This window comes from Macrobrachium rosenbergii, chromosome 57, assembly GCF_040412425.1.
Source record: "Macrobrachium rosenbergii isolate ZJJX-2024 chromosome 57, ASM4041242v1, whole genome shotgun sequence".
In the NCBI taxonomy this organism is placed as follows: domain Eukaryota; kingdom Metazoa; phylum Arthropoda; class Malacostraca; order Decapoda; family Palaemonidae; genus Macrobrachium; species Macrobrachium rosenbergii.
The window spans coordinates 7860391-7887351 of record NC_089797.1 but is presented as its reverse complement, the minus strand read 5'-3'; the positions used below and the strand labels follow the sequence as shown (position 1 = coordinate 7887351).

Here is a 26961-nt window from a genome sequence, read left to right as displayed (position 1 = left end):
GGTCCAAGTTGATTACCACAGGCAGATTTTTATGCTTTCGAAAATGAATACTGGTTAAGACAGCAGACGGTAATACTAAATATCGCGTTTCCCTAGTGCTAGATTTTGCACTGAATCTGCCGCTGATAATGAATAAAAAATATATATATATATATATATATATATATATATATATATATATATATATATATATATATATATATATATATAGTATATATACATATATTATATATATAAACATAAATCTTCTTCTTCTTCTTTTTAACGTATTTTTGTATGGGGTAAGCATGCCTATCTTTTGATTTGGCTTTGGGGTAGACCTTGTAGTCTCGATACATCGTATATTATATATACAGACGTATATATTTGTTTTGTGTGTGTACTGTACATACATATATAATCCCATGTACATACATACATGACACACACACACACACACACACATATATATATATATATATATATATATATATATATATATATATATATATATATATATAACCACTCTGACAACATGATAACACTGAATTAATTCCGGTTCTTGTAAAGATGCATCTGAATTAGACATATAATCTTGGTATTGTACTGTAGAGATGTAAAACTTGCCTAAGTCCTCTGGCCAGCATGGGTTCGATTCCCACCTCGATACGAGAATTTCTTTATTCATTTCCACTTACATTTCAAGGTTTTCTGTGGAAAACATCACAAAAAAAAAACACACGCACACATATATGGATGTGCGTGCCTGTGTAGGCTATACACGGACTATATTAAGTAGCTTGCTTTCCGAAGAGAAAGTCTGATAAAAGTATGCACCACGTTCAGGAAGACTTTCCATTTTAAGTAAGACGACTACACCTTGTCTTACAGACCATGATGATGGATAAAAAGAAAATCGGAAAAAGGCATAACGCAACGAAACGATGAATTACGAGAAAAAAAACACGAGAAAGCTAGCGATCTTGACAAAGTGTTCCATACTTGGCTATTAACGCGCCGCTTGGCTATTAATAGCTCACCATTTGGCCCTAAATAGCACACCGTCTCCCCTTTTTAGTTAAGCTTTTCCTCCTCTTCTTGCTAGTCTGCGGTCGAGGGGAAGGCCATTTACGGGCGCTTTGTCTTTATGCGATTTTGTACGTCGTTCTATTTTCCCCGGCTATGTTTTGCGCTTTTCACAAGCAAGTATTTCTTTCTGTAAAAGCGGCATCGAAATTGTTTGTTTTTGAGACGCCACATTATAAATCAAAATCAATCAATCTTCTACGGAAGCTTGCTTAGCGAGTGATTGGTGTTTTTGACTTGTTCCTTATAAATAAAGGCATTTTTTTGTATGGTATTTCTTTCAGTCATTCACATTCTTCCATCAGTACAGGTGGCTTCAGAGGGTATTACCATTCCGGTTCTCAGCATGTCTTTAGGGATGAGGTTGCTAGCCCCATGCCCTTCTTCACACCAGCTGCTACCCACAGCATTGCTCTCTCCACCAGGAGACACAAAGACTTTTCCAGGAAATGGACTCTAGTGCTCACAAACCCCACCCCTAACCCCCTTCCACCCAGTGACTTCACCATTTCGTGTCTCGCTGGAGAGGCGAAGTTTGAATTGCAGAGTCACGGGGACCAAAATAACATTGATAATATCGATTACAAATGGTGTCGGTTTCGGTGAGCGCGACCATACGTCAAGTCTGGCCGAATGTCTTTTGTCACGCTCCCCAGCGCAAAGAACCTCGTCTATAGCTTCCACCCGTTACCATCTGGTATTAGTTCTGTTAGCTGGACCTCACAGTCTAACTAAAGAAAAATTTATATCTTGCATAGACAGTTATATAAAATATCGTATAGACAATCACATCTCGCTATAACAGTTACTGTATTCAGAGGAACGAAAATCTAAAATCATTCTTATTCATTATTCTTTTCTCCCGGTATTCAACAAGAATTTTCGGATGAGTTTGCGAACCCCACGTGCTGTCCAACGGCATGTTTTTGCCAACGTGGTCTGACACTCCTTGATGGAACCGACAAGTACAGACTATTATTACTATTCAAAATAAGCACATATTCATGGATACCTAAAAAAAAAAATCGGTAACTCGCAGAGAAAGCTTCACCTCAATAGAGAGAGAGAGAGAGAGAGAGAGAGAGAGAGAGAGAGAGAGAGAGAGAGAGAGAGAGTAAGAGAGAGCTCTTACTGGACCTATGAGAGAGAGAGAGAGAGAGAGAGAGAGAGAGAGAGGTGGCCTTAAAGAATGTGGATCCTTTGCAACATAGTGCACACCACCCTCCGCTGGATGACAAATGATTTATAAACGGGACTTCGGCATCACAGTATTAAAAGAGGTGCCCCAAAGAGACAATGGTATTAACCAATTTTACTTGAATAAACAATTTACTGTCATAAATACGCGTTCATACCTAAGGCCATGAATGAATGAAATACATAATTTGTTAAGAACTGAACTTTGCACTACAGGAAAAGAATTCATTTGTAAAACATGATTTTCGACCTGTATATTAACATGAGATCTATTACGCAACTGCATATCCATATGTGCATATACAGTTCATACATTCATCTAATTTCTGCCTTTCTGGATACTGGTTGTTATTACTTTAAAATTCATGTGACTCATTAAAAATGTTTTTCTTTCAGTGCCGCACATCCAGAAAAGAGGATTGCCAAGGATATCTACTGTATATATAATAGTTACTTCAAAATAACTCATTTTTTTATTTTTGGCAACGACCTCGATTGTGAAAAAAAAAAATTATAATTTACTGTAAAAATATACCTTCGGAAAAATAACATGAGATTTTGTTCAAAAGAGCTAAAACTTGTAAAGGAGAAAGTATAAGTAAAAATCTTATTCGATTGTCAATAGTATCATGTCTGAAAAATTAGTTTTTCCACAATACCCAAATACCCAGAGATTACATCAGAAATACACTTAATAAACACTCTAATGAGTTTGAAAACCTTTTCCAAACTTTCTTTTGTATTTTTTTCATTTTTGGTAATAAAAAATCTCTCTCACTCTTGCACTCCTAAAGCGTCTTCATTTCCTCCTCTAATAGGTTCTGTTAGACCTCTCTCTCTCTCTCTCTCTCTCTCTCTCTCTCTCTCTCTCTCTCTCTCTCTCTCTCTCTACTGAGATGAAGCCTTCTCTGAGAGTTGTTGGCCTTTTAGGCGTACATGAGTATGTGGTTATACTCAATAGTAATAATGACTGTATTTACTTGGTAATATTATTTTCTAAGTAATCATATGTATTTTAACTTACCGACACTATTTTAAGATTCAAATAAGGTGACTAGTTTACACACAAGAGAGACAGAACTTTAGTCTATGCAAATAAGCAAGTGATCATTCTCCATAAATATAGCAACAATGATAATAAAAATATTTGATTTCTTAAAAACCGAATCAGAGTTCTATCTCTATTTTTTACACAGTAACAATCTTGAAAAATAAGCACTTGCTCATGGGGCATTCGAACCTTCCCCAAGTGGTATTCAAAGCCTCCCCATGGGGGATCCCATCACTAAGGATGTCTTTAAAACCGACTAATGGAAGATAAGTGACTTGCAATTGCATTCAGCTCTTAAGGACTGTAATTTCCTCGCATCTTCTTTTGTGCTGTTCAAGCCCAATAATTGTTACCTGATGACAGGTGAATACCTGCAGGTATAGTGAAAGCTATTGCATTTACCTGGGTACCTGTCCTAATTTCTGCTCTTCCTTCACCTCTAATTATTATTATTATTTTATTATTATTATTATTTTTTTTTTTGTCTATCACAGTCACCCTATTCGACTGGGTGGTTTTTATAGTGTGGGGTTCCGGGTTGCATCCTGGCTCCTTAGGAGTCCATCACTTTTCTCATTATGTGCGCTGTTTCTAGTAGCACACTTTCTGCATGAGTCCTGGAACTACTTTTGACATCTAGTTTTTTCCAGGTTCCTTTCAGGGATCTTGGGATCGTGCCTAGTGTTCCGATGATTATGGGTACAATTTCCACTGACATATTCCATATCCTTCTTATTTCGATTATTATTATTATTATTATTATTATTATTATTATTATTATTATTATTATTATTATTATTCATAATGTACCCACATTCACATGGAAAAACCTTAAAAGGCCATTAGCCTCTTGAGAAGCACTGTGAAAACAAAACGAGAACAAACAGAGAATAACTTGAAAAGAAAAATCAACCAGCATGTATACATATAGCCTATGTATATATATGTATATATATATATATAATCAATATATATATATATATATATATATATATATATATATATATATATATATATATATATATATATATATATATGGATCGATGTCAGGAAGAAAAACTATGCAATGTAAAATGCCTTCTTCATCATATTTACGTTTCTTGAATTTGGTGCAGTACTACATGAACCCAACTCAGTTAAAAAAGACAATTCTAATTAAATTTACCTCGAAACTAAAGACGCTAAAAGGGGTTGCTTCGGCATAGTAGTACGTGATCGAAATGAAAATAAAATTTTAAAATATACTTCAAAAAAAAAACATTCAACGAATGTAATTCAATTAAAATTTCGGTTTCAATCCTATGCACCATGAAAGTAATTTACCCAGATCGGCAATTCATCTTACAAGCAGTTGTAAGGCAATAAATCGAAAAATGACTCGCTAGTTTTATTTATTACCTTAAGGTAATAAACAAGACTAGCAAGTCATTTTTTAATTAAACCTTAAATGAACCAAATGCAACTGAAATGGCAATTCAAACTCCCTGCAACTTGAGTGAAAATGATTTAAAATTCTACACAATACAGTTGACAATGTTAACGGGAAAATAATTAACTGAACACAATCCCAAATTGCAGCCATAAGCTAACATAATTAGAATGGAATTCCTGCCATTATTTTAATAAAAACAAATAATTGCCATAATAATAGATAATGACATGGATGAATTAATATAATATACCTAAAATTACCTTCAATTAGCCAAGTGGCTGATGTGACGGGCAACTTAGCGGGATTAAGAAAATGGAATCAGAGAGAGAGAGAGAGAGAGAGAGAGAGAGAGAGAGAGAGAGAGAGAGAGAGAGAGAGGAATTGTATTGTGGTGGTTGGTGGAGGGAATCATTTTGATGGAAGCGCACGTCCTATCTCTTAAAAGACATAAGAAAATGGTTTCAAGGAAAACGAGAGAAGGAGGAGAGTTCTGAAGCAAAAGATAAATTTATGAATCAGAACTGAATGCATTCAAAACCAATTGGTTTTCACGGCGACAAATCAGCAGTTCTTCTCAGAAACCAACCTACGCCTGCGAAAATCCTTTTATCCGTTCTTGAGCTATACACTAAAGGCCGTTTCATAACGGATGCGATGCTATGCGCGCCACGCTATGGTAGCACGTGGCTTTTAATTACTTCCATGGTTTTAAGCGAGACCGTTCACACCGGGTACGAAGCTATGCTACCAATGTCTGCGACATAGCATTCATAGCATGGCTCCGTAGCATAGCATAGCGCGCTTAGCATCGCATCCGGTGTGAAACGGCCTTTAGACAACTGTGAAAACATAATTCTCCTTAGATGAGATAATGCACTACAAACGCAAAATATCGTTTAATTTTCCTACGAATACTCATTGCCAACTCTGCCTCACAAAGGAAAGGTCTTATACAGCAAACCTCTATACAAAAACTATGGCGAAAACAGTTTTGCCAGGAAAAAGCAAATTTTCCCTGGTGAACAGTATCAGTGAAAACAGCTATTTGCTAAGCCTTCAAGAAAAAGCATTGGAAAACAATTTGCTTCTCACAGTTAAAGTTAATATATTTATACGCAAAACCTTTGGAAAAAGTTATGGTGAAAACAGTTTGCCGGAGAAACAGTTAAAAATTATCATTTATGGACAAAACCTTTTGTAAAAGCTATAGTTTTGTATGAAAAGCAGTCATACAAAAGACAATAATATTCAAAATCTTTAGAGAAAAGCACTAACCGATGAAAGTGCTAAAACCAATGGTGTGAACTGTGTAACCAAAGGCTCTGAGAAACTAAGAATGAACTGTCACGTGTAACGCCCCTGAAAATATACAGAAGCAAAAATTTCACCCAGAGAAGCAGTAGAGTAAAAGCTTTCACAAGCAAAGCTTTTAAGGAACAACGAAGATAAAAAAAAAAGCTATGACTGAACAATGAAAAGTGGAGAACCATCTACAATCAAGCTTTTGAAAACTGTCACCGGCGAATACAGTTATGGATAAAAGGAACCCCAATAGTGTCGCCCACTCGGTACGTCCCCACCAGACCTGGAGCGTAGTGGCCTGGACTGTTAGGTAGGGGGTGGTGGATTGGCCACAGGGAGGGGGACTGGCGCCTGTAAATGGCCTGTTCAGGGAAAATAATTGCTTTATAACGGAACTACAATAACCCACATCAACCAACCGCTATTGTGGGATGGGGTGGGGGGAAGCACCAATATTGTGGGGGGGAGGGGTCCTTTCTGGTGGGAGGGGGCTAATGTTCTTTTTTTTTGTTTTAACCCGACGTTTGGAATTTTGGTCTTTCAACTATTTTATCTGTAAGAAATGGCAGTATTATGCACTATGCATATGATATATTCGGTACCTGGGTATTCTTTTGGTAAGATGAGCCTGAGTTTGGTCCTCAAAATTAAATTCATAACAAGTTAAAAAATGCGCTGAAGTTTCTTCGGCGTAATCGAGTTTCTGTACAGCGAATAATGCTGTATGAAACTCTCAGCCGCGGTCCATGAAACTCTCAGCCACGACCCGGTGGTGGCCAGACGCACGATCATGGCTAACATTAACTTTAAATAAAATAAAAACTACTGAGGCCAGAGGGCTGCATTTTGGTGTGTTTGATGATTGGAGGGGGATGAACAACATACCAATTTGCAGCCCTCCAGCCTCAGTAGTTTTTAAGATCTGAGGGCGGAAAGAAAAAGTGCAGAGGAGACGACAGATAACTCTCAATAGTTTTCTTTTACAGAAAACTAAAAAGGTATATGACGAATAAGACGATCAGAATCTGATATGAAATTTTTGACTACTTAGCAATAACTAGGCTCTAATTCATTTTCTATTCCCTCATATTTGTTTATATATATTTATCACCTTTTCCTATAACGTTCGGACCCTCTCGGGTTTATTGTCTATTGACTCTGTCCATAAGGCTTTTCATGTGAAGATTTAAAGAAAGAAAGAAAAAGAAAGATTTAAAAGGACTGGAAAAATGACAAAAAAGTTTTAACTGAATAACACTACCAGAATTTAAAATGAATTTTTTTTTAAATATTTAGCAATAAATAGGGCTCCAAGACTTTAGAGGATTGCATGAGAAGCAACGGACACTACTCCCCCGCTCCACTGACTTCTCGAGCTGCACTGTGACCCACTGCGGCTTACAACCAGCCCCTACGCTCTGCTGCAAGTTTCTGAGCATTGGGTTCTGAGATGAGGTTGCGGACCTCATGTCCAGAAGTCAGGTCTTAACATATATTTCTAGAAGTCAAGGGATCTCAGAAACTTATTAGGAACCCCTGATCCAAAGTATTATATATATATATATATATATATATATATATATATATATATATATATATATATATATATATATATATATATATATATATATATATATATATAGAGAGAGAGAGAGAGAGAGAGAGAGAGAGAGAGAGAGAGAGAGAGAGAGAGAGCATCTTTCAACGTGGTCTGTTGTCCTTCAATCAGAATTATCTACGTCACCCTATCATTGCCTGTAACCTCCAGTGCAATCACCAAGTATCATGCAAGTCTTGGTACCAGAAATAATAGATGGAACAAAGATAATCAAAATGAAAATAAGATTATATATTCTTCATTTTTAGTTCATGGGTTCATAATTGAGGTTGAATGGAAACCAGTGCAGTAACTCACGAATGCTAAACATAAAATTGACGAATTTCAGCAAAGTCTAAAATCTACTTCTCTATTGTCTAAACTTTCTTTTTAACCATCAGACACTTAGGAATGTTTATCGAAAATGGTGAAATCACTAAGAATATCCTTTCACCTGTCTTATTCTTTTACGACTTGGAATCAATAAAAAAAAACTTTCATAAACTTTTGCATAGATAAACAACTTTTGATCCATCTCCAAATCAAAAGGATATTCAGAGGCAAATTTGGAGCTGAATGGCCTCCCCAGGTCCACGCGCCGGGTCATATATTTATTCAAAAGACAAATTTACCTTTATATATATATTAAATAAATCAGGTCACTAAAATTACTTGATGAAAGTAAGACTGTAAATTCTACGGGAAATTCACAACAGATTGAAATGTGCTTTATCTCTACTTACTGGAAAACAAATTACCTAGTAGGTCTTTTAGAGAAAGTATTGCAACTCTTCAACAGCAGTCTCTGGAAAATAAAACGGACTGGAAAGTCTCTGTATTGCTACTCACTGGAAAACTATGTGAAAGGTCCCTATCACGAATCGTGGAAAATACAACACATGGAAAATCTTTTTCACTTTCAATAGAAGGCTATAAGAAAGGTTTCCTTCTCCAGTCCTGGAAAACGAAACCACCTGGAGAGTCTATATCACCATTCGATAGAAAACTACGCGAAAGGTCTCTATCACCAATCCTGGAAAATAAAACAACCATACACTGGAAAACTATGTGGAAGGTCCCTATCACAAATCCTGGAAAATAAAACCGTCTAGAAAATCCTTATCACCATTCACTGGAAGGCTGTGTGAAAGGTTCCCATCTCTAATCCTGGAAAACAAAACCACCTGGAGAGTCTACCAGAATTAACTGGATAAACTGTGTAGGGTTTCTATTGCGAATCTTGGAAAATAAAACGAAAACATGCTGGAGAAGTATGCTAACGATCTCTATCACCAATCCTGGAAAACAAAACCACCCGGAGAGTCTATCACCAGTCGATGGAAAACTACGCGAAAGGTATCGATCACCATTCCTGGAAAACAAAACCACCTGGAAAAACCTAAGCGAAATGAACATATAATGAAAGGTTTCCACCACCAACCCCACGCCAAACTAAACAGCAAGGAAGCTGGCGCGCGCTGGAACGCCAGGGCTCTGTACTCACTAGGGCTCCGTCTTGGGCCTGTATCCTCCTCCGGCCTCCATGTCTCTGTCCTTCGATGAGGTCAACGACGAGGACGTCTTCTCGCCTTTGTCCTTCTTCTTGTCCTTGTCCGCTGAGTCGTCTGGGCAATCGGCCGCCTCATCCGACTCGTTCTTCAGTTTCTTGTGCTTTTTGTTCTTTGCATTCGGGCCTTTGGAGAATCCGTTACCTGCAAGGAAGAGATGGTCGATTGAAATAATTATCGAACTGGCCTCACAATATCTGAGGTCATTTCTAAATATATTTTTATCCATTGTGAATGTATATGTACATATAGATAGATACACAGATAGACAGAGACACTAAATATTAGTCCACATTAGCCACATCACATGTAAATTTCGTACACACACACTCAAACACAGACACACACAAACAACAGATTATGTATGTATGTATATATATATATATATATATATATATATATATATATATATATTTCATAAGTCACTAGAAATATTATATTTACTCTTTACAATAATGAAATCAGGTAATGCGAAAATAAATGAAGTGAAATGCAAGAAAAAGCCAAAAGTATCATTGAGATAAAACAAAGGATAAAACAAAATAAAATACTTAAATTAAGTATAAAGAGGATAAATAAACGTATACAGTAATAAGCTATAAAAAATTTTTTGAAAACGCGATATAATCAAATACAACGTGGAGACGTTTACAAGATAACCATAAATAGCGTAAAGACAGAACATACATAACCATGTATTAGTTGACAAGCTGGCAAAAAATAACCAGAGATATCATGAAGACAGATACAGTTTAACAGGAAATAACGCAAATGAGAGATAACCAAAATGCCTTGAAGACAGCATAAGATAACCAGAAACAAAGATGGAGAAACAGTCAGAGACAAACGAAGGTAGATACAAGATAACCAGAGAGAAAGACAGGGTAAACATTCCAGAGACAACTCACAGTGTAAAGACATTCAGTCAAGATATTAAGCAGTCGTAAATTGAACAAAAACAAATATGGCAGAGACGCCTTGAAAAGATAATAAAAGATAATCAGACATAATTTAAAGAAATACACGACATAAGTCAATTTAAAATAAAAGCAAGCTCAAAGTTTTCTGCAGCGAAGTTTCACCGAAGACACATCTATCTTTAGGTGCAATCGAGTTTTCAACCGGCGGCGGTGCCTGTTTTTGCGCGTTGCCAGAAGCACGATTACGGCTAAATTTAACCTTAAATAAAATAAAAACTACTAAGGCTACAGGACTGCAATTTGGTATGTCTGATGATTGGAGGCTGGATGATCAAAATACCAATCTGCAGCCCTCTAGTCTCAGTAGTTTTTAAGATCTGAGGGCGGACAGGAAAAAGTGCGGATGGACAGACAAAGCCGGCACAATAGTTTTCTTTTCAGGAAACTAAAAATACCTTATAAGCAGCCATAAGATAACCAGAAATAACTTGGAAGACAAATACTGATGACCACAATAAAAAGTAGGAAATGAGACGGGTACAAGGATACCAAATGTCAAGTCTACTTTGAACAATGAAATTTCAACAGGCTATTAAGCAGTCACATATTTAGTTCATATACACTTTTCTATAATTTGTTATATGTTATCAATTATATGTATTATGTAATTCTTGTATAAATATACATTATATACACACACATATATACATATGCATGTGGGTGTGTGCGTATATACACGCTTTCAAACACAAACACACACACACACACACACACGTTTTTTCGTGCAAACCATAATATCCTACCTGCATCCCCAAGACTGTATAATATTATAATAATTTGGTACAGAACACGCAACCGCAATGCAATTCTCTCTCGCTAACCGTGTTTGCGGTTAGCGATAACTCACTTTGAACGGTATCCTGGTTCTGCAAAAAGTCTATGAAAGTGTAATAGCCGTAATTTATCGCACTACGTTCTACAAAGAGCAATATAACAAAAACAAAGTATTAAAATGAGTTGAAGTTAGCCTCAACTAAAATGTCTACACTTTGCAACAAAACAATATTCACTGAAAATCAAGCAGTTGTTATGGATATAGGTGACCTTATTCCATAATGGGTTTACGTAAGTTTTTTTACAACAAAAATCATGTTAATTGCCTTTCCAATTATATACAGTTTATAGTTAATTTTGGCAGTATACAAAGCGGCATATTACCGTTATCAGTTTTATGGAATGGGTCCACTATAGGCGTACAATTAAAAGTGTCATTTGACTGTTTCCATTTACAGCATGGGGTCAGGGCAAAGGATAATTTCTACCTTTGCCTAATTGTTTACCTACAATTATTAACATTCAGAAAGCAACGTCCTCAATATATTGAAGATCGATGCACCTGCATTTTTATTTATATTTCATTTTTAGTTCTTACGAAACTGATGCATTATCAATGACCATAAGGGCTCCGGACTCAAAAAACACTGAACTCTAAACTATCCATTTTTAATATTTTGGATGAGTTTTGAAATAAAAAATTAGAATTTGAATTTAGGATTAAAGTAAACAAACTTTTTTTTCCTCTCCAGAATTCGAACCTTCGGGTTAGAAATATATATATATATATATATATATTATATATATATATATATATATATATATATATATATATATATATATATATATATATATATATATATATATATATATATATGTATAAATTTCTGACTCAAATCAGGATCGAACCCAGGTCTTTCAAATGAAAGACCAGACCGCTGACAACCAGGCCACACAAGTCATAAAAGAATTTGGAACCTGAGTACCATTGTACTTAAGTCTTTGACTGGGCAGGCTAACTGCTTGTATACCAGCTTGTTTTCCCCAATTTCCCGACTCAGCAGTGACCCAGTTGACAGCATTTCATTCGAATTATCCTTTCTGAGTGAATATGATAGAAATAATCAACACACAATCACGTGTGGAATATATGGTGTAAATATAATTGCACCATGGAGTCTATCCAGAAATCGGATGTTTTAATAAATGGGGCTTCTCTAGGAAAGACTGAATGACTCCATCGAATATTATCATCATGGGGTGTGAGCAACTTGGTCGCCTCAGGAGAATCGAATGGTTTCTTTTTACCCCTCTTCCCAGCCGAACGCCTTTGGCGAGAGCGTCCAGGCAAGTTCTAAGAGGCTTCCCAGTCGAATGGAGTTTGACGCAGCTTCCAATGAGCTAATAGTATGCGGTGACTTCCATGTCTGAAGACACATCTGCTTATGATGTAAGATTCAAATAACCATACACGCATGCACACACGCGCCACACGCACTTGTACACATACATTATATATATCACAGGCAGATAGCGAAACCAGGCATTTCGTGAACTGCCTGAAATTTCAGGCAGATAGCGAAATGCACTTAGGGACATTTGATTCCCCAGGGGCTAATACTAAACACGGCGAAACAGTGACTCACCACTGTTTCGCCGTGTTTAGTACTAGCCCCTGGGGGAATCAAATGTACCCTAAGTGCATTTCGTTATCTGCCTGAAATTTCAGGCAGTTCATGAAATGCCTGTTTTCGCTATCTGCCTGTGACATATATACATACACGCTGGGAAATGTAAGCAAATAGGGTAAGTTTCCATTACATGGTTGTGATCGTTGATAAATTGACTTACAGACCTAATATTAACAACATAAATATTGAGACTGAGCATGCATGTGCAAACTGACATTGTGTCTAGGCTGCGTGTTCGAGTTTCTTTGGATGATGGCATTACCTCAACTTTGTGTAGGCAAATTAGTTTAACCTGTAAATTTATCTTTATGAAAATGATCCCTACTTTGAGAGTGTGCAAATTAGTATTGTCCTGAGATTTTGTGAGTATGTGAATCATCAACATCATCTACAGTAAGTGATGGCATGACACTAGCTTTAATGTATGAGACGTTTCCAAAACCATGAAATTTTCTTACTATACAAATTACCATGGATGTGGGTAATGAATTTGTTATAACTTGAGGCCTCGTGTGTGTTTGTGTGTTTGTGTGTGTGTGTTTGTAAGTTCACACAATCTTGAGACCAGGTGCTTATGTATATGCAAAAATTTGCATTACCTAGACTCTAAGTCCTAGAGACAGTGTGCACTGTTTACACGAAGAATGCACATTCAATATACATAAACATGTGAATCTAGGGTACATGTGACAATTATTTTGATATCTGTCTATCTGTATGCACTGAAGACGTGTTTACATTCCTCGTGTGTGTATGAGACGAGTTAGCAATGCAATAAAACTGTGTGCGGGACTTTCAATGACGTGGCATAACGAGCGTATAGCGGACGACTCACCAATGCCATGAGACTTATGGGGCATGTGTGTGGGAGAGTCCTAATTACCTTGAGATTTGGTATTGGTATTTGAAGGAGGCGAAGGCGGTGCAGGAGGTGGAGGGGGGTTGCCAGTCCCATGAGATGACCCAGGTAGATGGCCGTCTAAGGAATCACGCTCTGGATGGTCGGGATACGCTGGAAGAATAACGATAACATTAACACATGAAATCAACAATAGCACAAAAAAAAAAAAATATTACAATATTAATACCTAAAACCGTCAACAGCAAACAATTAAAAATAACAAATAATATCTAAGTTTTGTGGTCCAGTGGTTATCTACGAAACCTCACCAGCTAAAGACTTGAGATCGATCCCATCGGGACAGGGCCAATTTAGGCCAGTTTGCCAAAAATTTAGTGTACCTCTAACCTCAGTGTAAAATTTGATTAAGCTACTTACCGAAAAGGATAGCTCACTGAAATGTACTTCTATGGACACAACAAATCAAAAAGCATTAAAAAACAAGTAAAAAATGCGCCGAAGTTTCTTCGGCGCAATCGAGTTTTCTGTACAGCCGATACAGCATATAATCAAGGGCACCGAAACTGGATCTATCTTTTGGTGGTTTCGGCATAATGCTGTATGAGCCGCAGCCCATGATACTTTTACCACTGCCCGGTGGTGGCCTATCCTATATCGTTGCCAGAAGCACGATTATGGCTAACTTTAACCTTAAATAGAATAAAAACTACTGAGGCTAGAGGGCTGCAAGTTAGTATGTTTGATGATTGGAGGGTGGATGATCAACATACCAATTTGCAGCTCTCTAGCACCAGCAGTTCTTTTAAGATCTGAGGGCGGACAGCAAAAGTGCGGACAGAAAAATTGCGGACGGACAGACATAGACGGCACAATAGATTTCTTTTACAGAAAACTAAAAATCAGGCCCTCAGTTGGCAACAAAATCTAGAATCATATATCTTGCCCAACCTATTCAGTTGCTCAAAAATTTTAACGGAATTCAGAACTAAACGTTTTGATGTTGCCGTCAAAAAAAATAAAAATTAATTACGTTTAACCTTCATCCCATTCACATTAAGAACTGTGGGGTTGGTTCTTGGGTCCAAGGCAATTTGACCAACCGCCCCCTAACCGCCCCCCCTTCTCCCGCCACACACACAAAAGAAAATATTCCCGTAAATCTGTTTCAAATAAGAAACAAACGGAATGTGACTTATATTTAAGCCTTTACAGAAGAAGCAATGACATCAAAATGTTATACGAATTAAGGATGTCAGGCAGAGAATTAAGGACAACGAGCAAACGGTCACCAGAAAGCGTCATGAAAAAACGATATGCCTGGTCTTCACGGGTGAAAATAAACCATTTCGGAAGGCGCAGTTAGTGGAAATTTTTCTTCTTCTTCTACCCAGATTTAGAATCCTACTCCTACTTCCATATCCCCCATCTCCAACAACGTTCCATCGCCTTTTCTCTCCTTACCCCATTTTTTCTTGTTCCCTTCGGATCTGGACTCTATAAGGGCACCAAATCGGCCGTTGGATCAGCCTCTTCGCGGAAAGAAATGCTGAAAGTCCGTGAAAACTGAAGAGGAGTCACGTGACATACTTGGCACACTTTCCATTCGGACCGTTAAGCAGCGCAGGTAGTCAAGAGAGCCCTATGAGAAAGTATTTGCACTTTCTCCGATGTTCGCAAGCGATGCTGACCCATCCTTTGTTCTCTTTCACTGCGCAGATTTCAGGGAAAAGGTGTGAAAGTCGTGGTCTAAGAAAGTAGCCTGAATCGAATACTATGTACGAATGCGTTCAGCTTTCTGGAGGTATGTACGTCATATCCAAAGTATGTATGTATGTGACTTATAACCTCATGAGCAACTAGAGAGTATCTTTGAAATGCAAATTTATTACTTTTTAAATATAATAAATTCCTGACCATACATCCACACGTTTGCAGTTTTCAGACACATTTTGCTAAACCTGGAATGGACCCATCTTCGCCATCGCCAATATTTAATTGTTCATAGTTTTTTAAAATGTGTGTGTGTGTGTGTGTATACATATATACACACACATTATATTAGAATACTACATTACTACAATCACCACTTCCGTGAGCTTAAAGCTAAAGAAATTCTAAAAAAATAAATGCATATCAAGTGATACAGTAAGTTAGAGGTACTGTATAATACTGTATAACTATAAGAGTTTCTTAATTTTCACTCAGGATTCAAGGCTTGTAGTGATATGCGTATCCATAAATTACAGGCAGTTCGTTGGCAAAATACAAGAGAACATGAATATAAAAACAAACAAGACCCGCCAATGGAAAATGAACTGGACAAGTACATAATCCCGAACTATTAGGCTGCCACTCCCACGACAAACTGCAAAACAAGTATATAAACAAACGAATAAGTATCAAAATAAAATGAGCCTCTTTAAATGAATTTCGAAGATCAAAGCTTCTCCAAAGTCTTCAGAGAAGCTTCTATAACAACCAAAAACTGACAGCCAAGGGTCTTATTCTTTTATAGGTGAATTTGGTAGACGCTAATCAGTGCCCTTATCCAGGACGTTTTCAACCTACGCACAAGCAGATCTCATTAAGGTTTAAACCAATATGGAATGTAGGACTGGGGCCAAAGGCCAAGCGCTGGGACCCATGAGGTCATTCACCACTGTAAGGGAAATTTACAGTAAAAAGTTTTTAAAGGTCAAACAGGAGGAAAACTTCGCAGTTGCACGATACAACAATTGTTAGGAGAGGGTGGAAAGCTATGTAGAAGAAACAAAATATGAACGGAGGTACAGTAAAATGAACGAAAGGGGTTGCAACTAGGGGCCGAGGGGACGCTGCAGAGAACCATAAGTAATGCCTACAGTGTATCGTGTGAGGTGCACTGACGGCACTACTCCCCTACTGGGTCGAAGAAGCTTGAAAGGCGTTTCAACCAACAGCAAAAAATGAGTTTGAAGCGAAACATCAACTAATGGCTGAAAACAATGTTGAAAAGAGTATTCAGAATATGGGAACAGTACAATGGATTATGGAATTTAGGCCAAAGGCCAAGCACTGGGACCTGTCAGGTCATTCAGCGCTGAAAATGAAATTGACAGTAAAAAGTTTGAAAGGTGTAACAGAAGGAAAACCTCACAATTACATTACGAATCAATTGTTAGGAGAGGGTGGAAAGTAAGATGGAAGAAAGAGAATATGAACGGAGATACAGTAAAAAGGAATGAACGGGGTTGCAGCTAGGGGCCGAAGGGACGCTTCAAAGAACCTCAAGTAATGCCTACAGTGCTCCAAGTGAGGTGCACTGACTGCACTACGCCCCTACGCGGAAATGGGAATAGTCGACGTTGAGGTGATGACTCATTGGAGAAATGAAATCCACGACAGGCCACATGTGATGAGTTAACATGGATACAGAAATTATTTAATATTAAAGTGTAAATTGACTTTTATAACTCTCTCATTTCCAGCCATAAGAAATGGTTATATTAATAGAGGTAGTAACACTGAAACATTTAAATTTTGAAGTCACAGCTTACACAACCTTCCCTCGAACTAAAAAAGGAGAAAAAATTGATTGTCTGTTGGTGTAAAACTTGAGACGATAAATACTGAAATAATAGGGTAAAGGATTATAAAAAATAAACAATTGGATGTTAATAGATTATGGAGACATCCAAGAAAAAAAAAGGGAAATGAACAGCCACAATTCAAAGGTTGCAGGACAAACGAATGAGAAAGGGACCAATGAACTTTCACAGTAAATAACATATAACGAGTAAAAAATGCGCCGAAGTTTCTTCAGCGCAATCGAGTTTTCTGTACAGCGTATAATCAAGGCCAACGAAAATAGATCTATCTTTCGGTGGTCTCGGTATAATGCTGAATGAGCCGTGGCCCATGAATCTTTCACTACGGCCCGGTGGTGGCCTGTCCTATATCGTTGCAAGATGCACGATTATGCCTAACTTTAACCATAAATAAAATGAAACTATTGAGGCTTGAGGGCTGCAATTTCGTATGTTTGACGGTTGGAGGGTGGTTGATCAACATACCAATTTGCAGCCCTCTAGCCTCAGTAGTTTTTAAGAATTGAGGGCGGACGGACAGACAAAGCCGGCACAATAGTTTTCTTTTACAAAAACTAAAACACAAGAGAATTAACTGTCACTGCTACAAAGATCCGGATGAAACATTAAAATCAACTCTCAGTGCCAAAGACTGTGGAAGGGATACTCGAGATGGAATTGGGGACAATAAACTGCATAGTCTAAAGCTTTTAGTTGGTTTAATTTGATTTATGAAAATTTCATCAGAAAGTTTAGCACTGGGGCACTTCCAGCCATTCAGTGCTTAAGAAAGAGGAACGAGGGAGTTGGAGAGGTTGGCCAGCAAGATGGCTGGAACGAAATCAGAACGGAGGCAAAGTGAAAGTCTAAAAAGTGGGCGCAGCTAGGAGCCGCAGGGACGCTTCTTGAGTGTTACCTCCGTGCACTGACGGAACTAGGCCCTACGGGGTAGAGCTCGCAGTTGAAATGCAACAGTAGAAGCTTTACCAAAACTTTTACCGGTAAAGGTTCGAATTTTAGGGATTAAAATATCTTTAAGACTAGATTATAAGAGAAATAACTCCATTACTAAAATATTACAGAAGGAGAATTAACTGATATTACCACGAGATTACAAATGGAGAATAAACTGACATTGTCATAAGGCTACGGAAGAAGACTACACAGATACAGCCAAAAGATTACAGAGGGAGCTTAAACTGACATTGGATAAAGATTAAAGGGAAAAATAAACTTACATAACCAAAAGATTGCAGTGGGAGAATCAAATGACGTAACAAAAATATTACAATGGGAGAATAAGATGACATCGCAAAAAGATTACAGAGGGAGACCTACTAACATAATCATAAGATTACAGAGGAAGAAAACTAACATAACCATAAGATTACAGAGGGAGAACACACTGACAGTCATAAAATTGCACAGGGAGAATAAACTGACATAGTCATAAGGTTACACAGGGGAGCATAAACTGACATAGTCATAAGATTAAAAATGAGAATAAACTGACAATGCCAAGAGATTAATGAGGAAAACAAACCGTCACTGCCCAGAGATGTAAACTGACAATGCCAGATCACGGTGGGAGGGTAACCTAACACTTCCAGAATATGACACTGCGAGAATAAACTGACATTGCCAAAATATTACCGCAGGGCAATAAAATGACACTGCAAAAAGATTACAAAGGCAGAATAAACTAGCACTGCTTATTGCCAACAGATTACAGGAGCATAAACTTGTATTGTCAAAAGAATACAGCAGGAGAACAAACTGACATTGCCTAAAGGTTAAGAGTACAATTGACGAACAAATAAACATAACCAAAATGTTGCAGAGGGAGAATAAACAGCTACAAGGACAGAGAAGAAACCAAACAGCCATTATTACCAAAAGGTAAAGTAATCGTGGGCTGCAGAGATGGCTGAAGAGACTCCGTCTCTTCCAGCACCCTCGCTTCCTCCTCTTCTCTGGCACTCTGCTCTGCAAGCATGCGCTGGTGCCTGTGGTGCTTGCAATTGCACCTGCTCGGTTTTGGGGGACCTTTGGCCAAGGAGGACCAGTTCAGCAGCCGCATGATGGGCTTCGGAGGCGTCGTGGATTTGTTCAGGAACATTCGGCCGGAGGAGGGAAGGACGCGGAAGCCAACGGACGAAGACTCTTGGATCTGTCGCTTTGCTGATGTGATTTTATTCCTTTTATGTTTCTTTATCAAAATTTGCCTTTCCTGTTCTATTAGATTTCCCTCTCCCTACATCTAATGGTCTTTTCTTAGACTTTCCTCTTTCTTTATTTTTTCTCAATTTACCTCTTCTCGACTCTGAATTTCTGAATTTCACCATAGTAGTAAGAGAAGCCTAAAACTAGCCTTGCACGTGTTTTGTGTTCAGCACTAGGAGTTTCAAAACTCTCGACATGATTCTACGGTAAAACTAAAACCAAACCACAAACTTCACACACCGGATATTGTTACCATGGCACCGCTAACACAATTAAACAGGTTCTAAAATCGTAACACTTTTTACTGCTCTAGTCACTGCCGTCTTCCTTTCCGGCGAAAGTAGTAAAATTTTTTACTGTATCTAATTTATTTTCCAGAACGTCAGTCTATTTTTTTAATAGAAAACGGCAAATAAATGATTTTACACAGGGAGAGAATTTCCTACAATTCCGCACATTTCCAAACAAGCCGAAGAAAATAACTATTGCGATTTACATCGGAAATCTTTTCTTATTTTCTGCACTTCACGCTTTCTCGACGACAGAAAAAACACTCAACATATCCTCTCTGCAATCCAGCTTCACCGAGGGACCCCGAATCAAGTACCGAACATTTTCAGCAACAGATTCCAAAAGCGTTTTTCAACTTCTTGTATTGGAGACGTTACATTTAATGCTATCAACACGATCCTCCTCGCACCACACGAATGACAATAACACTGACGGCTTGGGGGAGGGAATGAAGAAGGCGGCAGCGCAAAACAGCATCTACGCCCAATCTAGCGAGTCATTGGGTTGAAGGAGGAGGGCGGGGGCCGGGGTTAGGTAGATGGGCGACACTGTCCCCTGTGGGAGGGGGAGGGGTGGATAATTCCCCCTCCACATCACATTCTGTATGAACTTGTGGTGGTCACATGTTGAGGAATGCGTCCATTACAAAATTATTATTAGAGTAACGGAGATATACACGTGTGTACTGTGTACTTTGTTGAATTGTTTGTGAGCGTGTGAGTATATATATATATATATATATATATATATATATATATATATATATATATATATATATATATATATATATATATATATATGTATGTATATATATAATTTATATATATATATATATATATATATAAATAGTTATGTATATATTCCTACATACTTATATATATATATATATATATATATATATATATATATATATATATATATATATATATATTATTGTGAATTTTTCTACACAAGGTTTTCATCTATAGTTTAGTGATGATAATAATAATAATAATAATAATAATAATAATAATAATAATAATAATTTTCAAGTAAATTGTATCACTATTATATCTGTTGTAGTCAAGGGTCATAACGTTTCACATAAAACATCATATGACGATAACGATGATTGGCGTTGTTGTAATTGCTCTCGTTGTTGTTAACCCAAGATCTGTAAATGACAATATAGCACCCTCCCTCCCCTACCCGCACCCCCTCAAAAAACAAACATCACAACACCAAAAATAACGCTCACGAAGAGCGCCACCCTTACGGAGCAGCCACCTGTTATGGAAGAGTTACAAGCGCGTGACACGGTGGTAAGAGCCGTTACCTCGGGGTTCGTAACGTGACTTCGTGACAAGAGACTTCGGAAGTCTCTTGCTGACGTTCGCAAAACAGCAATCAAAAGGCTGGCCAAAGGCTAAGGGGAAGTGGCCTTCATTCGAACCAGAAATGGATGTTCTGCTGTACTGAATTGAACTGAATGCAGGATTTAGGCCAAAGGCCAAGCACTGGGACCAATGAGGTCATTCAGCGCTGAAACGGAAATTGACAGTAAAAGGTCTGAAAGGTGTAACAGGAGGAAATCCTCGCAGTTGCACTAAGAATCAATTGTTGGGAGAGGGTGGAAAGTAAGATGGAAGCTAGAGAATATGCAAGGAGGTACGGTAAAAGGAACGAAAGGGGTTGCAGCTAGGGGCCGATGGGATGCTGCAAAGAATCTTAAGTAATGCCTACAGTGCACCGCACGAGGTGCACTATTCTGCAGTATGATTAACTATCACGTTTAAAATGATAGTGATATTAATTGAGGTCATATGTGTTGATATATATATATATATATATATATATATATATATATATATATATATATATATATATATATATATATATATAAATATATTAATATATATATAAAAATTGTTATTAAATGTCCTTCAATATCCAATTCGCTCTACCTCGGACATAATATATTATCATATCACGTAAAAAAATTCCCCTTCGGATAACAAATGAAAATATATTTTTTTCCGAGGTAGAGCGAATTGGATATTAAAGGACATTTGTAGCTTAATGCTTGTATATGAATCACGGTGATGTGATAAAATTCATATATATATATATATATATATATATATATATATATATATATATATATATATATATATATATATACAGTATATTTAGAATCTACTGGTCACTTTTTAAAGATCCCAGGATCGACTCCTTAGCGAACCGGAACGTTTAAATACTCATGTCGTTAAATTTCCGTGTGTCCCCTTCGAAATAATCTGTTAATTTTTAACCTGGTAATTAGTTCACCAAATAGGTCACCAAAGAGGTGGAGAAAGACACTGGGCTAGCAACCTCACCCCGAAAGTCTTTCTCACTTGCAACGATGTCAAAATAACAGGTACCTGTGCATGCCATTTTATTCATGATTACAAACTAAACTAAATTTATCAATAACCATTCATTTTAACATGACGTTACAATAACAAAGGTCAACGGGATTTAAAAGAAAAGTAGAGAAGAAAAATGGAAATCCATTCGATAGGAATTCTCTCTAATAAGCTGGCCCAAAAAAGGCAATAAAAAAACAGCAGTCTAGTTTGGGTCGTCTGTGGAGTTAATATATCCTAATCTCAAGTACATTTTTAGGTGCATCAATTTGGTTCTCAAGGTCATAACCTACATTAATTTTAATCGAAAGCTTACGTAACTCTTAAACACATTACGTACTTTTCTTTACACAAACTATTCTATCCCAAATTACAGTTTATCCACTCCTCGTGTATATAGCCTACTTCATTCTCAAATGCAAAGTCTATTCAGTTCTTTGGAATTTAACCTGCCCTATTCCTGAGCACGTACCTTACCCTATACGTAAGTACATTACCCAGTCCTATCTTAATCCATGATACCGTCTCCTGCTCATGAGCTTACCAATTGTAAGAGTTCTTTTTACCTGCAAATAAAAACTTTCGCTATCCTTTGAGGCAATGCAAATAAAAAACGCCTCACTAATAATTTTTTGAATGATTAACCAAGCGAGGCGAGCAAGGAAAACATGTCAATGAACTTAGTCCCAAGAACATCCCTGATCAAAAAGAAATTTTATATACGTGACTCACAAGAAACGATATTAACTCAACAATGCAACTACGTAAGTTTCATGAACATCATCATGTGTCAGACACACTGAAGAACATGTGCGAGGGAGACTGTAAACACAAGAATAATAAAGGAACTTATACGAAACTATAACTAACAATGCCAGCATACACTATTGCTACTCAAAGCCAACGCCCATTAGAACAAGGGCAGTGTCACCCTCCTGAGACGCAGTGAAGAACTCCCAGGGAAAAGACCGCTCGGGGGGAAGAGTCAATTTGAAACTCCTGCAACCGTAAAATTATATGGTCGTTCGGATGAGTCTCATTAGCATTCCTAAAAGCCCTCGGCGTTTAAGAACCTTTGGTGGAACAAGGCCAACTTAATCTAACAAGAAGAAGAAGAGTTCTTCTTTCCTTCTTCCTCAATATGGACTCTTATTCAGGTAGACATACTGATGAAGTTCTTGTTGATTTGAGATAAGTTGGCTTTGTGCCAGCACGGACTCTTGCTTCCACTAGTTGCTCTTAAATTCACGGAGAGGTTTCTATATACAGGATGTCAGACTTACAAATTGGTAAATATCATTTAGGACATTTTTTTTTAGAGAAAAGGAACATGGGAAAGGTAACGTAAAGCCTTTACCTAACCCAGACCCGAAGGACACAGAAAAGAACTGTGAAATCTGAGGATTACAGATTTCCATACAGAAACTGTGAAGACTTGGACTGACGGGTGTTACAATACTGCCTGAGAGGGAAAGGAATGATCAAAAAAGTAAGAATCTTAGAAATGAATATTCCATAAAACATATTAAACCAATATTAAAACATTTTGGCTATCAAATGACTAATGCAGCAACAGGCCATTTTGCCAAATAACTTACGTTAAACATAACCATAGCTCATTAATAACACAGTCACTAATTAAATTATCAATTAAATAACCAAGCAACCAAATCTACTCGATAATAAAAGTCTATCAATTGAAGCAGCTTCTCAATCTACTGACATCTACCAAATAAATTATTCAGCAAATAAAAAGCTCTTAAAACAAGACTCCATCAAAGCACTTTTCCACTGCAGGACTTATTTTTATTCATCATCTAAATAAGCCAGCGAATGGAGTGGCGATCAAACTACATTTCTACTCCAAATGTGTCAAATAAATTACATTTCTACTCTACAACCTACAAAATAGTGTCAATCGAATTACATTTCTAATCTATAAGTAATCGACCAAATAGTGTCAATTAAATTACATTTCTAATCTATAAGTAATCGACCAAATAGTGTCAATAAAATTACATTTCTAATCTATACGTAATCGACCAAATAGTGTCAATACAATTACATTTCTGTTCCAGATGTAATCGACCAAATAAAGTCAATTCTGTTCCAAAAGTAATCGGCCAAATAAAGTCAATTCTGTTCCAAAAGTAATCAACCAAATAATAACAATAAAATTACATTTGTTCCAAAAGTAATCGACCAAATGATGTCAATAATATTACATTTCTGTTCCAGAAGTAATCGACCGAATAGAGTCAATTCTGTTCCAAAAATAACTGACCAAATAGTGTCAATAAAATCACATTTCCGTCCCAGAAGTAATCCACCAAACAGTGTCAAATAAAGTATAATTCTACAACATAAGTAATCGGCTGGATAGTGTTAATCAAATTACTTTATTACTATAAAAGTTATCCACTAAAGAATTGCGCTATCCATGGAATCGAATCTCACCCACACCAGTTCTCCATTAATAAACAACCCACATAATGCCAGTCCACTAAATAGCCTCTCTGCTACATAAACAACCCACTAAACAATTTAACCCATAAATAAAAGCAACCAAATTGCTTAACCACTAATTAATCAACTTACAAATTAAACCTCTGCCTGATAGTGTCATTTAATCATTGGAAGCTGTGATATATTAAGAAAAAAAAAAAACAACTCCGGAATGCCACGAAATATATGAGTTAAAGATTCCAGTTCCTTAATACTGGAACAGGGAAGCAGAGAGAGAATTCCAGACCTGTAGCGAGGGGGGAATCCATCGAGGTATCCATTGAGAGATGGTGAATGAGAAATGAACGTGAATATTCAACTGAGAGAGAGAGAGAGAGAGAGAGAGAGAGAGAGAGAGAACTGACGTAGAGTAGCTTAGATATACACTTCCTGATTTACGAATACTTGGCAACGAAAAAAAAAAAAAACATACTCCTTGCAAGCTGTACGCTATTCAGTCTTAATACATAAATAAAATAAAAGAGGCTAAACAATGCAGGTACAGTAGCTTCGGAATTCAAAACCGACCATAGCACTATAAAGACACGAATAAAAAAAAAAGTTAGCCACTAAATAACCGCTATCAACAATAATGGGTTTTTAATGTGAAGACATTAAGTGACGTGACTGCTTTACATCACGAAAAGTCAAACAATAATGGTTATGGCCGAATTATACGAAGAATTTAACAGAAAATCTTTCTGTAACCTTAAAAAAGGAAGTGGCAACCAAGTAACCGGAAGCTATTCTTAATTCCTGAGTTACAGGCAAAAGTGAACTAACTCCTCTATTTAGAGATTCACCACTGTGATTAGCAACACGAACGTAATTTGCATTCCTCACCCAAGCTCATCCAAGTGCATTGTCACCAGTAATTATCAGCTACTTTGCACAGACCCCAAAGAACAGTTACACCGATCATTTTTTTCCGTTTTAAAATAATTTTTATGGTCTCATTAAAGAGGCAAATGCGTCTTACACAAGTCTCGAAGCTCTTCAGAAGAGGCCGACACTTAGGGAAAGAAAGAAAGAAATAAGTAACTGCTGCCGCTAAGGAATTCCCTCTGGACAGAGAGAGAGAGACGAGCACCCCTGGATCCCTCCCCTAAGGCGTCCCCCCTACCCAACGTCTCAGACGAGATCCCACATGGATCCGTTATTCTACGATGATACATGATTATGTATGATGCAGCTGACGCTGGTTCGGTTTCAATCTCATTGACGTTCTGTTTGGCGTTCGCTTTGGTGACGTTTTTGTTTTTGTTGCATCAGAGGACTTTCAATTCTTCATTTTGGACCTGAGAAACAGTCCCCCTAGTTAGTATTCCTGATGCCAGTTTTCATAAACCAATGATACTTTTAACAAATAAGCCTAGGCACTAACGCCAGTTTTTTTTTTTTTTCGTTTGTTTTACGGTATTTTTGTATACACATTAATTTCCTTGTTAATTTACTTTCATTTATTATTGATGCTATTTTAGCTTAATGTTCTTTTTTTATACGACATTCCCTTCTCTGGAAGGATAATTGAAATACCAAATCCCTTAACAATAAAAAATTAACTGTCATTGTTGTTACCAACTTTACCTAATCTTCTGTACTTGAAGACTATAAAAATTTAGTCTTCTGTTCAGTGGTCAGTATTTTTAATATTCAACCACAAAGACCTCTGAACGAAAGCGTTGTAGGTTACAGGAACCTCACACCTTCATGTATTTAAAACTCGGATAAAAAAGTGACAAACTCCGTTAGTTAGGAGGTCTTTGTTGCTTAATAATATCAATGATGATTACAACAACTGCTGGTAAACCTTCAGTATAGGTGCACGTAACTGCCTCGAGAGTAAAAATTAAGAAAAGTAAGAAAAATTAGAAAGTATTTCAAGAAGAAAAGCCGATTTTGTTCACGTAATGCCATGTGAATTTTTCAACTCCACACCACCAGTAGAGTTAAGCCTCTCTTTAAATTCCCGTTTTCTTTACACAACCAAAGAGAATGGGATATCGTGCAGCAGAGAAAACGGTATTTTACATACTGCACTGGACCATATGGCGCCTAAGTAACTGTTTCGGAATGAGGGAACAGATTACATAGCTCGTGGGATTTCCACAGCGAAATGTTTGTGCATTACAAGGCATGATTACAGGGTTTGCAATGAACGCAAATGCTCTTTTGCGGCGGAGGCGGATTCTCATACTCATAAGCTGAGCGTAAACGGCTCAGTAATGACAGGAGTCATGAAAATATTACGATCCAGCAAAACCAACTGGAAATAACGCTTTACGTTGTGGGTTAAGTTCTGAAAACATTTCCAATTTTCATGAAAGGTTTTATTGATGACATTTTGGCTTAAAAGTTAATTTGCGATATGGAATCGATCACAGGCACGAAACTTGTAGATTTACATGCCAGAGACTTCACATTGAAAACGGGAGGATTACTCAACACGCGAAGACCACAGGCGACGCTC

The 26961-nt window shown here is 37.2% G+C and overlaps 1 protein-coding gene across 1 annotated transcript in view; it reads right to left on the bottom strand.

Annotated features, from left to right (window-relative positions):
- The window catches only part of LOC136837125 (uncharacterized), a 56927-nt gene that overhangs the window by 20868 nt on the left and 9098 nt on the right, over nt 1-26961 (bottom strand). Inside the window, exons 2-3 of the mRNA XM_067101735.1 lie at nt 13541-13669; nt 9149-9356 (exon numbers count right to left, since the gene is read on the bottom strand). Of these exons, the coding sequence (XP_066957836.1) occupies nt 9149-9356; nt 13541-13669 (337 nt within the window). The remainder of the gene's footprint in view (nt 1-9148; nt 9357-13540; nt 13670-26961) is intronic.